Source organism: Ursus maritimus, unplaced genomic scaffold, assembly GCF_017311325.1.
Source record: "Ursus maritimus isolate PB19 unplaced genomic scaffold, ASM1731132v1 scaffold_5, whole genome shotgun sequence".
Classification (NCBI taxonomy): Eukaryota; Metazoa; Chordata; class Mammalia; order Carnivora; family Ursidae; genus Ursus; species Ursus maritimus.
The window spans coordinates 4317044-4332864 of NW_024426663.1; the positions used below are offsets into that span (position 1 = coordinate 4317044).

Consider the following 15821-nt stretch of genomic DNA (forward strand, 5'->3'; position numbering starts at 1 on the left):
GAGGATTTTGTTTAATTTTTTTACTTTTCTAGAGTCTTAAGAGTACTTGAAAGCCATTTGAGGTCTTTTTATAATCCTTCAATACTCTGTTTCCTAGGTAACATTTTAGTGTCTCGTTTTATTCTTAAGTACATACATGGCCATACCAGTCATTGACTAATTTTAGTCTTTAACCTGAATTAGTTATAAATAATATTTTTTTCTCAATAAAAGAAGAATTAACCTGAAAGTTGATTACCTACAGTCTACATTCTGACTTGGGTTTCTTTTAAAATACCTTACTAAATGTTTAAAAATTGGAGTGAGGCATTTAGGGAATCTTGGTTGTAAGTCTTTGTTTATTCAGATCCTCTGTGATTTGTATAACCCAAGACTACCAGGGAATTTATAAGGAAAGAAAGTTTAATTAAAATGTCATTTTCCTAAATGTAATTATTTGTTTCACACTATGAAGGATTAGTTTAGGGAGCTTTGTATGAAACCCTGGAGGGCGCTATTATGACATGCCCACAGCAAGGGAAGGGGTGTGATGGATTTGACAGAGCTGTTTGTAGAGTTTTCAATAAAAATGCTGCATCCCATAGAGGAACTCAGTATATGTCTTGTAATAATGCTGGTTTCCAGGAATTCGCCTCCTGGAACAGCCTTTGGATACTGTCAGATTTCATGCTGAACTGGCCAAAGTGGTCATAGGGAAGGCCACATGAGCATAGTCAGTGACTGTCACCTCATCATAAAATGAGCCTTAATTGAATCCAAGAGGAAAACACTCTTCAAGATGGTCAGAATGCTACATGTGAGAGCTGAAGTAAATCTGTTTCCTCATGTATGAGTTTGTGGTCCATTGAAAGAGTAAGAAATGTTCCATTTATGGATAGTAAACAGGGCAGTATCAGCCAAAAGTGGGCCAGAGTCATTATCTGACCCACCTTGATTGAAGAATGGGGATGGATGCAGGATTTCTAAAAGTTAAAGAGCCAATCAACTAGAATTAGAGTTTTTATTACATATAGATAGTTTTGGGACTTGTTACTTTTTGCTTTTCCATGAGTTATAGAAGATATCTTTGGGTTTCCCCACATCTGTGAGATAATTTAGAGATACTAACATCTCTCTCCCCATTATCTGTACTATGATAAGTTATTCAAACCTGTCTGGTGCTCAGTTATCTTTCCTAATGTGAGGGGACTGAACTGGCACAAGAACTTTAAATTTTCCTCTCTACAGAAATTTATTACAGCCTCCTTCTATGTCCTGGTTGATGAAGTGATTTTTTTTTTTTATCGTGGTCAAATGTACGTAACATAGAGTTTACTTTTTAACCATTTTTAAGTGTATAGTTCAGTGGTATTAAGTACATTCACAGTGTTGTGATAAAGATAATTTACAGTGAAGCAAGCTAAGAACTATGTAAGAATTCACTTAGAAACTTTGTGTCAGAAGCTGTGCTAGAGTCCATAGTCTCTCATGGTTCTGGAAAACAAACTGAGGGCTTCAGAGGGGAGGGGTGTGGGGGATCGGGATAGGCCGGTGATGGGTAGTAAGGAGGGCACGTATTGCATGGTGCACTGGGTGTTATATGCAAATAATGAATCATGGAACATTACATCAAAAGCTAAGGATATACTGTATGGTGACTAACATAACATAATAAAAAATTATTATAAAAAAATGAATCTCAGAGAAAAAATAAAGAAGCTGTGCTAGACTCCAAAACATACATGCTTAGGAAATATTTATATGGCTGGGTAAAATTTTTATGATTTTTGTCCTCCTAGTGACTATAGTAAAGAATAATTGGAAAATAAAGCGCTGCTATGTATGTATTATACATGGCTATATTTCATAGGTCACATATGCGTATGATTACACATAGCAAAATTCATCCCTAACATTCATAGGCTTAATAGTCATGCTTCAGAGTATTTTTCAGCATCTCCAAGGTCCATTTTATATATTTCTGATTTTGTATGGTACAGATATGAGTAGAGCTGTCAGGACACAAGTCCAGCAAGCCATCCAGCACCTGCAACTCAAAGAGGCTATTTCATGCTTTATGTGCTTCCAGAGGAGTCTATCTCCAACAGTAGTAAAGACTTTGGATGTTTACACCTAAAGAGGTAGAAAAAGAACAAAGTCCAAAGCTAGTAGAAAGAGGGAAATAATAAAGATTAGAACAGAGATAAATGAAATAGAAACTAAAAAGACACAAGAAAATATCGATGACAGCAGTATCTGGTTCATTGAAAAGATAAACAAAATTGACGACCTTCAGTCAGACTCATCACAAAAAGAAGAGAGAATTCAAAATCAGAAATGAAGGAGGAGAAATAACAACAGATACTACAGAAAAACAAAAGATTCTAAGAGAAGTATATGCCATCAGATTAGACAACCTAAAAGACATGGATAAATTTCTAGAAACATACAATCCAAAACTGAATCAGGAAGAAATAGAAAAGTTGAGCAGACTGATTACTAGTAATGAGATTGAATCAGTAATCAAAAAACTTGAATTCAGCCCTTAGTGTATAGATGCTTGCTGTCTCAATTAGAAAGAACTTACCTACTATTGTGGACATTTTCATATTTTATCTCTCTTAGCACTTCTGTTTCTCTCCTCAATTCTGCAGCATATATTAGGGAACAGTGACTCTGTATGAACCCTCTCTTTGTTGCTTCTTCCTATGTTAGCTGAGGTGGAAAAGAGGGTTTATGTGTTGCCTGGCAGACTCAATTCTCTAGAGCTGCTCTGTCTAGCACTGTAGCCTCTAGCCACACACAGAAAAAGTAAATGTAAACTAAACAAAATGAAATAAGATAAAAATTCAGGTCCTCCCTCACACTGGTCACCTTTTAAGTGCTCAGTAGCTGCGTGTGACTAGTGGTTACCATATTGGACAGCAGAGATATAGAATGTTAGCATCATCAGAAAGTTCTGTGGGACAGTGCTGTTTTAGAGCATTTCTTTCCCTCTGGCTCAATAGCAGTGGAGATTCCAGTGTCTTGTCTTATCTTGGGGCTGAAGCTCAACTGACTCTCAGGTGGGACTTGGCTGTCTCACTTCTCTGAGGCCTTTGAGTTGGATTACAACTTCAGGTCAGCTTCCTGCAGGACTAACCTGCTGGCTCTACAGAAGAATTTGAGGGTGGTGTAGAAAAGACTGGCCAGTCCCGGGTAAGCTCCCCCATAGTACCAGAAATGCCCTATACTCATTTTCTATTACCGACATAACAAATTACTAGCTTAGAACAGCACAAATTTATTTATTTATTTATTATTTTTTAAATAATTTTTATTCTGTTATGTTAGTCACCATACAGTACATCCCCAGTTTTTGATGCTATGTTCCATGATTCATTTTGTGTATAACACCCAATGCACCATGCAATATATGTCCTCCTTAATACCCATCACCGGCCTATCCCAGTCCCCCACTCCCCTCCCCTCTGAAGCCCTCAGTTTGTTTCCCAGAGTCCACAGTCTCTCATGGTTCATTCCCCCTTCTGTTTACCTCCCCCCCTTGATTCTTCCCTTTCTTCTCCGACTGATCTTCCTATTTCTTAAGTTCCATAAATGAGTGAAACCATATGATAATTGTCTTTCTCTGCTTGACTTATTTCACTTAGCATTATCTCCTCCAGTCCGTCCATGTTGCTGCAAATGTTGGGTAATCATTCTTTCTGATGGCTGAGTAATATTCCATTGTATATATGGACCACATCTTCTTAATCCAGTCATAGAACAGCACAGATTTATTATCCCATAGTTCCATAAGTCAGAAGTCCAACGCAGGTATCACCAGGCTAAAATCCAGGTGTTGTTTTGGTTGTGTTCCCTTCTTGAATCTCCAGGGGACAGTCTGTTTTCTTGCTTCTTCAGGTTTTTGATGGAATTCAGTTCTTTAAGATTGTACATCTGAAGTTCCTATTTTTTTACTGGCTCTCAGCTCAGGACTGTTACAGTTTCTAGAGGGTGCTCACATTCCTTAGCTCCTCACTTTCTCCATACTCAAAGCCAATAAAGGCAGATCGAATCCCTTTCACAATTCACATGTCTCTTGCATCTTCTTCCATTACATCTCTGTGACTTTAGCTGGGAAAGGTTGTCTGCACATAAAGGCCCAGTAATCAGATTGGGACTACCTTGTTAATCTAGGATAATCTCTCCATTTCAGAATCCATAACTTTATTTTTTTCTAAGATTTTAGTTATTTATTTGTGAGAGAGAGAGAGGCAGACAGAGGGAGATGCAGGCTCCCTGCTGAGCAAGGAGCCCATGCGGGGCTCTGTCCTAGGACCCTGGGATCATGACCTGAGCCAAAGGCAAGTCCTTAACTAACTGAGCCACCCAGGCATCCCAAGAATCCATAACTTTAATCACATCTGCAAAGTCTGGTTTTCCATATAAGTAACATATTAGGGCGCTGATATATTTGGAAGGGGTGTTACCTGGTTTACCACTTGCCTCCAGATTAATTCTTTGCATGTTATTCAGCAAAAATAGCTTATTTGATTTGTAGCTTATTTGAAGAGGTTAATTTCCATCTTTGTCTAAATGGTATTAGCAATTTTCTTTGGAGACAAAATGTCAGAGGAAGACAGGAAGCTTCAGGAAAGGAGAGAAAATAGAGAAATGGGGAAGGTGATAGCTGCAGAAAATCATTTTTCCCCCAAATTTTTATTTAAATTTTAGTTAGTTAACATATAGTGTAATATTGGTTTCAGGAATAGAATTTAGTGATTCATCACTTACGTATACTACCCAGGGCTCATAACAGGTGCCCTCCTGAATTCCCATCACCCATTTAGCCTGTCTCCCACCCTCCTCCCCTCTAGCAACCCTCAGTTTGTTCTCTATAGTTAAGAGTCTCTAATGGTTTGCCTCCCTCTCCTTTTCCCCCTTCCCTTATGTTCATCTGTTTCGTTTCATAAATTCCACATATGAGTGAAGTCATATATTTGTCTCTCTCTGACTGACTTATTTCGCTCAGCATAATTCACTCTAGCTCCATCCATGTCATTGCAAATAGCAAGATTGCATTCTTTTTGATGGATGAGTAATATTCCATTGTATATAAATATATGCCACATCTTTTTTATCCTTTCATCAGTTACTGGACATTTAGGTTCTTTCCATAATTTGGCTATTGTTGATAATGCTGTTGTCAATATCGGGGTGCATGTACCCCTTTGCATCATTATTTTTGTATCCTTTGGGTAAATACCTAGTAGTGCAATTGCTGGGTCATAGGGTAGTTCTATTTTTAACTTTTTGAGGAACCTCCATACTATTTTCCAGAGTGGCTGCACCCATTTGCATTCCTATCAACAGTGTAAGAGGGTTCTCCTTTCTCCACATCTTTGCTAACACCTGTTGTTTATTGTGTTTTTGATTTTAGCCATTCTGACAGGTGTGAGGTGGTGTTTCATCATGGTTTTGATTTGTATTTTTCTGGTGATGAGTGATGTTAAGCATCTTTTCATGTGTCTGTTAGCCATCTGGATGTCTTCTTTGGAAAAATGTCTATTCATATCTCCTGCCCATTTCTTAACTGGATTATTTGTTTTTTGGGTGTTGAGTTTGATAAGTTCTTTGTAGATTTTGGATACTAACCCTTTATCAGATATGTCTTTGGCAAATATCTTCCCAATTCCATACATGGGCTTTTAGTTTTGTTGATTGTTTCCTTCACTGTGCAGAAACGTTTTATCCTGATGAAATCCCAATAGTTCATTTTTGCTTTTGTTTCCCTTGACTCCAGCAACATATCTAGTAAGAAGTTGCTACAGCTGAGGTCAAAGAGGTTGCTACCTGTGTTTTTCTGTAGGATATTGATGGTTTCCTGTCTCACATTTAGGTGTTTCATTCATTTTAAAGTTATTTTTGGGTATGGTGTAAAAAAGTGGTCCGGTTCCATTCTTCTGCATGTATCTGTCCAGTTTTCTCAACACCATTTTTTGAAGAGACTATTTTTTTTCCATTGGAAATTCATTCCTGCTTTGTCAAAGATTAGTTGACCATATAGTTGTGGGTGAAAATCTTTACTTCTTCAACAACATTTTATATTGCTTTCCATATGGTGAAACACAACACCCATAATGGTTCAATTCGGAGTACACTGATAAAATATCACCAGAGTATCTCTGAATTAACCACTTACTCATATCATCATCTTTTAAAAAGTGAGAAAAACTTGGGGCGCCTGGGTGGCGCAGTCGGTAAGCATCTGCCTTCGGCTCAGGGCGTGATCCCAGTGTTCTGGGATCGAGCCCCACATCGGGCTCCTCCGCTAGGAGCCTGCTTCTTCCTCTCCCACTCCCCCTGCTTGTGATCCCTCTCTTGCTGGCTGTCTCTCTCTGTCAAATAAATAAAATCTTAAAAAAAAAAAAAAGTGAGAAAAACCATATGAAAGTGACATTATAATCATGAAGATAAATATCTGAAATTGAACAATGGTAGAATAATCTTATCAAACTGTAGATACTTAATGTAATATGTTTAACAGCTCCCGTACCTATTAGGTAGCTAACTTTTGATTTGCATGACACATCAGTAAAATCTGTTTGATTTTAATGTTTATTGCCATTCGTAAATTTACCATAGATGTCTGCATTCATTTCTAATTTAGTATGTAAAATATATGAATGAGGTTAATTTAATTAGACTATTATTTATTTTGAATATTGTATGGTGATACTCTACTTTATAATAAACTATATAATTTTTGAGGATGAATGTAATATTTACCTTTGTCATCTTTCATTTTATTTATCTCATTAGCTACGAAATCTTTCCAGCTTGGACCTACGTCATATCACTGAACTGGATAATGAAACTGTGATGGAAATTGTCAAGAGGTGCAAAAATCTTAGCTCGCTCAATCTCTGTCTGAACTGGATCATAAATGACAGGTAACCATTGTAACATCTTAAAAACACTTTTCCAGAGGGAAATGTGTGTTCCATTGACCAAATACTAATTATCATTATGACAAGGCATGTCAATTTTAAGGAAAATTTAATGTAGCCGTGCCTTTTAAGATAGATATGTTTAAGATTGGAAAACCATCTAGCTGCTATACTTTTCATCCATCCATTGCTCATATCTGTGACAAGGTTTTATGTGCTTTGATTCAAATGTTTGCCTAAACAGTGATAACAACAGCAGTCTGTTGAATTTTTCTTTGTCACCCATCCAGGTATATTGCTTATTTGTCATTTTAATATTTTTGCAACTTTGTGGTTGATTTGCTGTTCACTTGTCAAGGAAATTGATTCTAAGAAAACATTTCAAACACGACGCATTAAGATCCTTTCTAAAGGATGCCATTTTGTTCTTTGTATCAATGTAGTTTGTTTTGGAAATGGAAGTCACGTGATGGGCAGTTTAACATATAGTGTAAAAATGTGTAAGAGGAGTAGTTTTCGTCTTATAAACAGTGATGAACCCATTTTTCTTTGAAATATTGCCTGAAAGAAAAAAAAGATGAAAGAACCCTTGAGAGTAGACTCCTTTATTCATTTATTTTTTTAAAGATTTTATTTATTTATTCGACAGAGATAGAGACAGCCAATAAGAGAGGGAACACAAGCAGGGGGAGTGGGAGAGGAAGAAGCAGGCTCATAGCAGAGGAGCCTGATGTGGGGCTCGATCCCATAACGCTGGGATCACGCCCTGAGCCGAAGGCAGACGCTTAACCGCTGTGCCACCCAGGCGCCCCGAGAGTAGACTCCTTTATAATGAAAACCAGCACAGAGTAGCACTCTTCCGCTACTGTTGACTAAGTACTGAGGTCCTGACATACAGGATGAGACAAGATGCTTGCCCAGTGACTTTTAGGGAGAAGTGTTTTCTTTTTGAAGATAAGCCCCCCAAAATATTTTGCCTTCAAAATAGAAAGTACTATTTCAGCTAAAATTAGAACCTATTCAGATTTAAAGACTTTTTCATAAATAGGAGCAATGATTTATTAAGTTTGGGTCAGATAATGCTTTAAATTCAAAATACTTTCCCTCTCCTCTTTTAATTTCCTTTTGTACTTAAAATGAAAGTTACATAGACTCCATTTTCCCCAATTATGGTTAAGTTCTAGTGACATTTTCTTAACCCCACATGACACTTGCAGCCTTTGACTTGACCCTTAGTAAAATTTTTTTTTAACTTTCTAATCTAGTCACATGGTCATCATTTATAAAAGGTGTTTATTTGTTTTGAGTAATAGTCATATAAAGTACATCGATGAAATCTACAGAGAATTGATAAAAATTCAAAAAATAAAATTCTCTATAATCAACATTCTTCTATAGTCGATTATATGACAACTTAAAATAATCTTTTAAGTGTTTTTCATAACATCTAATAAGATGAAGTGCATAAGGAAACATTGTCCTGTGGTGTTTTGCATTAGTTTAATATTGAGATAAACTGATTAGTAATGTATTGAATTAAAAGGAAAAAAACTGTTTTTCCAACAAAATGATTATGAAAATGATTGCCTTTTATTCTACAACAGTTTTCTGGTTACTTGACACATGTAGAAGAATCAGTACGTAAAGACTACAGGGGTAATAGGAAGCAGTCCCTACATGATTAGAAGGGTGATCTTCTAAGAAGTACACATTTTGCTTAGGTTTAATAGAGATATTTAGGGATTTCTAGTCTTCTGGCTCTTCAAATGCTTATTTAGTCATAAGTATTTACCAGTGAGAAAGTGTGCAGCCCTCACTTTGCCTTTCCTTCCCTTTGTTAGGCTCCGTGTATTCAAAGCTCTTGCTATTTCAACAATGTTTTTCCTACTTAGCTCTGATGGTTATTTGGTATTTGATCCTAAATATATGTACTGTAAAGATTTATTTGCGAGGAATGAAAGTGTATTTTTATGTTTTTAATGGAAAAGTTTGGATTAATTGAGAAAACATGCATTTTAATGAGGCTGAGCAGTAGAGTTTTAAAAATCAGGCTCTTTTAGGTTTTAATTACACTACTTGCACTTATCCTGTGTACTGTAATAGAAGTTTCAAACATTAAAACCCACTTTGCAGTATCATCTAAATTACTCATCTCATTGTTCTTGCCATACTCTATCACTAAGCTAAGTAATATTTGTAATTATATTGGTATAAATCTAGGACTTCCCATCAGACTTAATTATAATTTCAGCACTTAGCTGAGATGGGTTAGTCACCTTTCATATAGAGGGCACTGGAATGCACTAATGCATTTAGCCTATCAATTAGCGTGTTTTACATTTGTTCGTTATTATTATCCTCTAGTAAATCAGGAAGCATTTATTACCCCCCTACTAAATACATGGTACTGTGTCTCGGACTGTAGGGCACTGAGTCCCTCCTGTTCTCAAAGGTGCTCTCTTGAGGTGACATAAGACTTAATGAATGAAATAATAGTGAGCATTGTAAGGATAGAGGGGAGGAAAGTAACCTTTATTGCCCAGGTAATTGATAGGCACTTTACACGTGTTCTCTTTTAATCCTTTCAACATCTTTTGTTTAGTGGAAGGTCATACTATTCCTATTAAATGTACAGCATTTGTATGACATTTCTTTGGCTTTGCTAACAGACATTTTTACATCATTTTTGCATTAAAAACTGGAACAGAAAAAAGCAAATGGTGGTTGATGTATCAGTTTTCGGTTTCATAGTTGGGATTCACACGTAACTAATATTTATATGTGAAATTCTTAGTTTTTAGAAGTAATATCATGATTTTCTTTCTTAGTAAAAGTATAATAGAAACTTTAGGTGTTATTTTATACATTGCGCATATGAAAAGGATCTGTGTTTAATGCTGCTGGCTTTGAGGAAGGATTCCTTACACGAAGATAAACATTGATATTCGGATCTTTAGGTATAAGATTTATCTTGGACTTTCAAAGTTCTTATCTGTAAACTTTCTTTTGAAGTTCAAAATTTTAAAATATGTAGTAATTGAAGGTCTTTAGTGTTGCGCTCTTGGTATCTCTTAGCATTTTGTGGTTCTTAAACTGATGCGTATGACTAAGACATGCCATTCTTTATCTTTGTTTTTCTAAAAGCACTTTTTGTGTTTAGAGAGTTAAACAGCATGATATTTTCTTGTATTCAGAAGGATGGTCTAGTAGTCATTTGACATTTACCATTGCTTTTGAATACAAATAAAATCAAGTGGTTTATGAAAAGAGGACACTGACTATTTCTATCAGTGACTTAAATTAAACATCCAGTTGTTGTATCTCCTCTACTGTCTCTGACTCTAAGTTTATTGAAATGTTTATTTGTATTTGATATAAATCTTGTTATTTTACATTCAGTTTTGTCTTCATCGGTTTTGTATGTTTGCCGCAGAGTCCAAAAGCAGCCTGCTTTGTATGTAACAAGCTGATGACGTGAAAAACTGAATGGCTCTGAGCATCTTTAGTGATAGACGTATAATGGCTCTCTTGTTCTTTATTTGCCAAGAAGAATTCAATGAAATCTAATAGATCTTTACAAAAGCTATTTAAAAAAATTTTAATTGGCTATCAAAGAGTGAATTAATCTCCCCATTTTCAGTTTTTAAGATTAGTCCTGAGAAAAGTTCAAGCACATGATCTGTATACCCTTTATCAAATATATGGTCCATTCATTAACTGTTGACCATGCTTGCTAATGAATCAGGATAACAATATAAGAGAAATAAAAATTTCTTTAGCGTCCATCAACTAACATTACAAAGCATAACAAATACCAGGCTGGTTGTTAAAGTAGGTTATGTTGCCAACCAGTCGAACTTCCCTAGCTAGTGATTTATTCTTTGAATTTGCAGTAAAAAAAAAAAAAAGATCGAATGTATTAAACTTGTTGGACATCTATAACTAGGGACACTTTCTCTAAGGAGTTAATTTTGCTGTATGAATCTTATATGTATGTCAAGGGAGCTGTTGCTTCAGTGGACATTCTAAAATTTGGAGAATTTTAAATCTTAGACTATTGTGACCAGTTTCTTTCTATATAAAATAGCATTTATAATATGTTGCATTTCACTTTCTATGTACTGGTGTTTAGAATAATAACTATGGATATTTTCTCTTAAACAAAAGCTTTTTGATAAGACCAATTGAAGTTGCACACTGGTGGGCTACAGCTGAGTCCTGTCAATGAAGCGGTTTTGCGAGGCCTATAGAATATTTACAAAGTTGAACTAGCTGCCAACACTTTAAAAATTGGAATAGCTTGCATAAAATTCTGAAGTTGGGCTCCCTCATGGGGAAGTTGCAGATCTAGCAACACTGGACTCACATTCTTTCCAGGATAAGGAATAGGCTCTTCTTTCTGGCCATTCTCCAGTCCTCCACCATTCCTACTGGGCATGATGCATTCTTTTGTATTATCTGTCTATTCCCCAGTCTACAGTCTGAATTCTCCTTTATCAAAATCAAGAATGTAGAGGTATTTTTTTTTAGATATTTCTTATTTCAAACCAAATAGTTCTCTTTAAATTGAGTCTGATAAAATATATTAACAGATAATAGTTAATTGACCTACCTACATTAGTTCTTCATTATTTTAGACATCAGAACTTTGGCCAATGGATGGAAGTTACAACGAGAAACAGAATTCAGCTTAAAATGAGTTAAAAACTTTATTTTCATCCATTGCCATCCAAAGTGGCCACCTCTGCGTAGTGTTCAAACAAGAGTGTTATCAAAGAGTCTCCTGAATTATAAAAAGAGCTGAGCTGGTTTATAAAATTCCCTCCAACTTCAAGGCTGTGATGTAAAATTATTTATTTTAAAATGAATTTATTTCCAGTGCTCAGTATTTGACTCATGATTTCTTTGTTGATAGCATTAAGAAAAATCTTAACACTATTCTTTCTCTTTTATTCTTCTGTGTATAGCCCTTTCTAGTCTTTTAGGTGTACTTGGGTTGAAGTGGTAGAATGAGAGATTACTCCACCGCCCCTTTCAGGGAGACTGACAGTGCCCTGGCTCATGGAAAACTCAATGAGGCTTTCTATAAAGATTTTTTCAACTCCCTTGATCTTCTCTGGATGTTTATTCTGTTTCTTCTTTCAAATTTCCGTTGATTCAATAAAAAACGGTGACATTTAGAAATAAAGTTCAGAGAGGATTTGAGCAGGTGTTGGTGATATAAACTATTTGCTGAGTGCCCATTGTGTTTTATTTCCAAGAATTGTTTTGTGAACATATGCTATATATTGTATTTATAAGTGTTCGAGGACTGGGCGGATAATCTACCATCTTCCTGTGAATGTCATGTCACAGTGGACTTAGAATTTTATTTCATTTCAATCCCCTAATATTACTTAATTCTCCTAGAGACTGAGGTTTAAAGATTGCCCGAGGGGGACAGACCTATCCATTAAATCCAGCAGGCATAGTTGAATTTGAGTTTGAGAATATTTTGTTTTCTATTAAAGTTAAGTGGTCTGGAGGAGAGGAATACTTTTCACCTTGGAGTATTGACTGCGGAGTTTGAACAATTTTCTCTTATGAAAAAGTCTGAGAACTTGGAAATCAAGAGGCGGCAACAATACCACTGACTTTGGAAGCAGCTCCATGGTGGTGTTTGTAGCAGCACTGTCCTGCCCGTGTAGAGTGTGGGGCGGTCTGTCTGGACACTTTTGCTACCTAATAATGTGGCTGGGCTGGTCAGCTGGAGCTTTCGTAAAACTGAATTTCAGTTTATTTTTGTAATCTACCACATAATTTTATACTTTTTGTGATATTTATTCATGTCTTTGCAAAAAGAATAAAAATATTTTGTTGAGTTCTGGGGGAGTTATAGACACAGAATGGAGTTTTTCTATGCTAGTGACACTTGTTTAAACTTGGCATATTTTTTGACACTCTCTTTTATATTTGCAATTATTTGTAAGACTGTCCCTGGAAGAATAGTATGGTATTAGAGTAACTATTATTCAGGTTCTCAAACCATCTGTAAAAATACGTCTTCTGTATCTTTCTACAAAGGATCCTCTCTTTAAAACTTAGAGCATGCGACCCTCAATCTTGAGGTCATGAGTTCAAGCACCCTGTTGGGCATAGAGCCTACTAAACAGACAAACAAACAAACCCCTAATTGGTTCTTGTAATGCTGGAGAGGTCAGAGAGTATAATATTTTCTCTTTTTTTGTTTTTTGGACCGACAATAATAACAATATCTAATAATAGCTATATCATTTATTGTAATCTGTGCCATACATTGTGCTAAGTGTTTACACATTGTTCATTTAGTCTTTACAACAACCCTGAGGAAGAAATTAACCCCATTGTCAAAGGAAAGAATTAAGGTCCAGAGAGGTTAGATAGCTCACAAGTAGTTACTGGTGGAATCAAGACTGGAACCCATTTTAATATGTCTTCAAAGTCTGAGCTCTAACCACGAAGGGCTCATGTTCTCTCAGTACCTTATTCTGCCTCGGACCTCAAATAACCTAATGTCTCGTTTTGCTCATCTCATTTCCGGTCTATTCTTGTTATTTTGAAATTCTCTTGGGTTTAGTGTTTGTGCTGTGCTGTTCTCTTCTGTGCTCCAAAGTGTCCTGGTTTGGGTGATAAATTGTGTGTTCATCCTTCCTCAGGCATCAGACTATGCTTGACCATTCTAAACATCATTAGAATGTTACCTTCTTTTTTTTCCCTATGGGATATCTGATAGGTGACAAGTTTTGGATATCTTACATAGAGTTGTACATTTTCAAAATAGCTAATTTTGTAATTAAAAGCAATTTTTCGGGGCACATGGGTGGCTCAGTCGTTAAGCATTTGCCTTCGGCTCAGGGCGTGATCCCAGGGTCCTGGGATCAAGCCCCACATCAGGCTTCTCTGCTGAGAGCCTGCTTCTTCCTCTCCCACTCCCCCTGCTTGTGTTCCCTCTCTCGCTGGCTGTCTCTCTCTCTGTCAAATAAATAAATAAAATCTTAAAAAAAAAAAAAAGAAAGAAAAGCAGTTTCCCCCCAAAAACCCCATTTGTAAATACTCTTCATTTCTTACTAAGTTCCTTGAGGAAAAGTAGAAAGTCTTGCCCATTTTTGTGTCTTGTACCACTCCTGGTTCATAGTTGGTATTTAAAAGAATTTCACAAATGAATTTTGAATAGGTATTTTTTTAAGCGTATGATGACACACATTCATTTTTAAAATTATTATTTAAATTTAAATTCAAGTTAGTTAATATATAGTGTATTCTTAGTTTCAGGGGTAGAATTTAGTGATTCATCAGTTTTATATAACACCCAGTGCTCATTAAAGTTGTCCTTCTTAATACCTACACCCAGTTACCCCATCCTCCCACTCTCCTGCCCTCCAGCAACCCCCAGTTTATTGCCTATAGTTAAGACTCTCTTATGGTTTGCCTCTTTTTCTGTTTTTATCTTATTTTATTTTTCCTTCCCTTCCCCTATAGTCATCATTTTTGATTCTTAAATTCCACATGAGTGAAATTATATATTTGTCTTTCTGACACAGATTTATTTTTGCAAATATTTTATTATCTATAAATGCTCCCTGTCAGTTGTAGCAAATACTTAACCATTGCGCAGAGTAAAGGAGAATACTGGGTTTATACTTTGAGTAAGTTGTCACTGAGTTAAAAAGAAGGAAGTTAACTTTACTGATGGTTTCAGTACCTTTGGTAAGATATAATTGCTAGAACTAATCTATACAGTTTCCTCTAGTATATGTGATTTTTCAAATAGCTGATGATATTTTTGTACAAAATGTAATGTTTCTCTGATAAAATGATTTGTGCATCTATCCTCAGATGAAATTTTTGGTGTGTTCAAATTCAAGGAACTTTTTCATTATTTGGTACACAGTAATATTGGATATTGGTTCTTTTAGTACTTCTAGTAACTAAGTGTCATTTTTAAGGAAATATTAATTGATATATATTCTAGAGTATTTCATAAAATTCCTTGAAAGGAAAATCTGTACGAGATCTGTATGTCTCAGCTTGCTTTGATTTTTAACTCCAGTTCTGGAGAAGGGTCGGAAGCTGGATTTGATGTGAATGAATTTGTCTTATTGGTTTTCCATGTTCACATTATTTTGTCTTAAAGAATAATGTGAATTTTTATGGTAGTTCTGACATACAGTGTTAATTTTAAATTTCTGCTTTGTCTTTGGCTCCTATTGAGCAGTAATACATAAGTAAACATTTCTACAAATAATAATTAACAGAGCTTCTATAGAATTATATTGTTAACAGAACTTCTATAGAATTATGTTGCTACTCGAAATGCTGCTACTGCTTGTGTGTTTTTCAGGCAATAGAAATGTGAATAAACATCTATTAATCATTTTGTTAGGGAGATTAAAAAATATGTCTTACATTGTATGAAATCAGAATTCATGATCAAATTATGGGAAGAATGGGACATGTTTTATGTTATGATGAGTGCATTGCTGTATATTCATGGATTTGGAGGCTTCCTAACCTCAAACCTGTTTTAAAATTGCCAACAATGAAGAAAAGTCTTCGTTTATTGATGAAAATGATTATAGCTTATTGATTGCTTGGACAAACTTAGGACCATCCCTTCCTTCTCAAGTTCCCCCAGGAGTTGTCTTATTCTTTTTTTTTTTTTTTTTAAGATTTTATTTATTTATTTGACAGAGATAGAGACAGCCAGCGAGAGAGGGAACACAAGCAGGGGGAGTGGGAGAGGAAGAAGCAGGCCTCCAGCGGAGGAGCCTGATGTGGGGCTTGATCCCATAACGCCGGGATCACGCCCTGAGCCGAAGGCAGACGCTTAACCGCTGTGCCACCCAGGCGTCCCAGGAGTTGTCTTATTCTTAATCCACAACCAGAAATGGT

The 15821-nt window shown here is 35.9% G+C and overlaps 1 protein-coding gene across 1 annotated transcript in view; it reads left to right on the forward strand.

Moving 5' to 3' along the window:
* FBXL17 (F-box and leucine rich repeat protein 17) overlaps positions 1 to 15821 on the forward strand; it is a 487356-nt gene that overhangs the window by 173712 nt on the left and 297823 nt on the right. The window contains exon 6 of the mRNA XM_008704919.2: positions 6784 to 6914. Within this exon, the coding sequence (XP_008703141.2) occupies positions 6784 to 6914 (131 nt within the window). The remainder of the gene's footprint in view (positions 1 to 6783; positions 6915 to 15821) is intronic.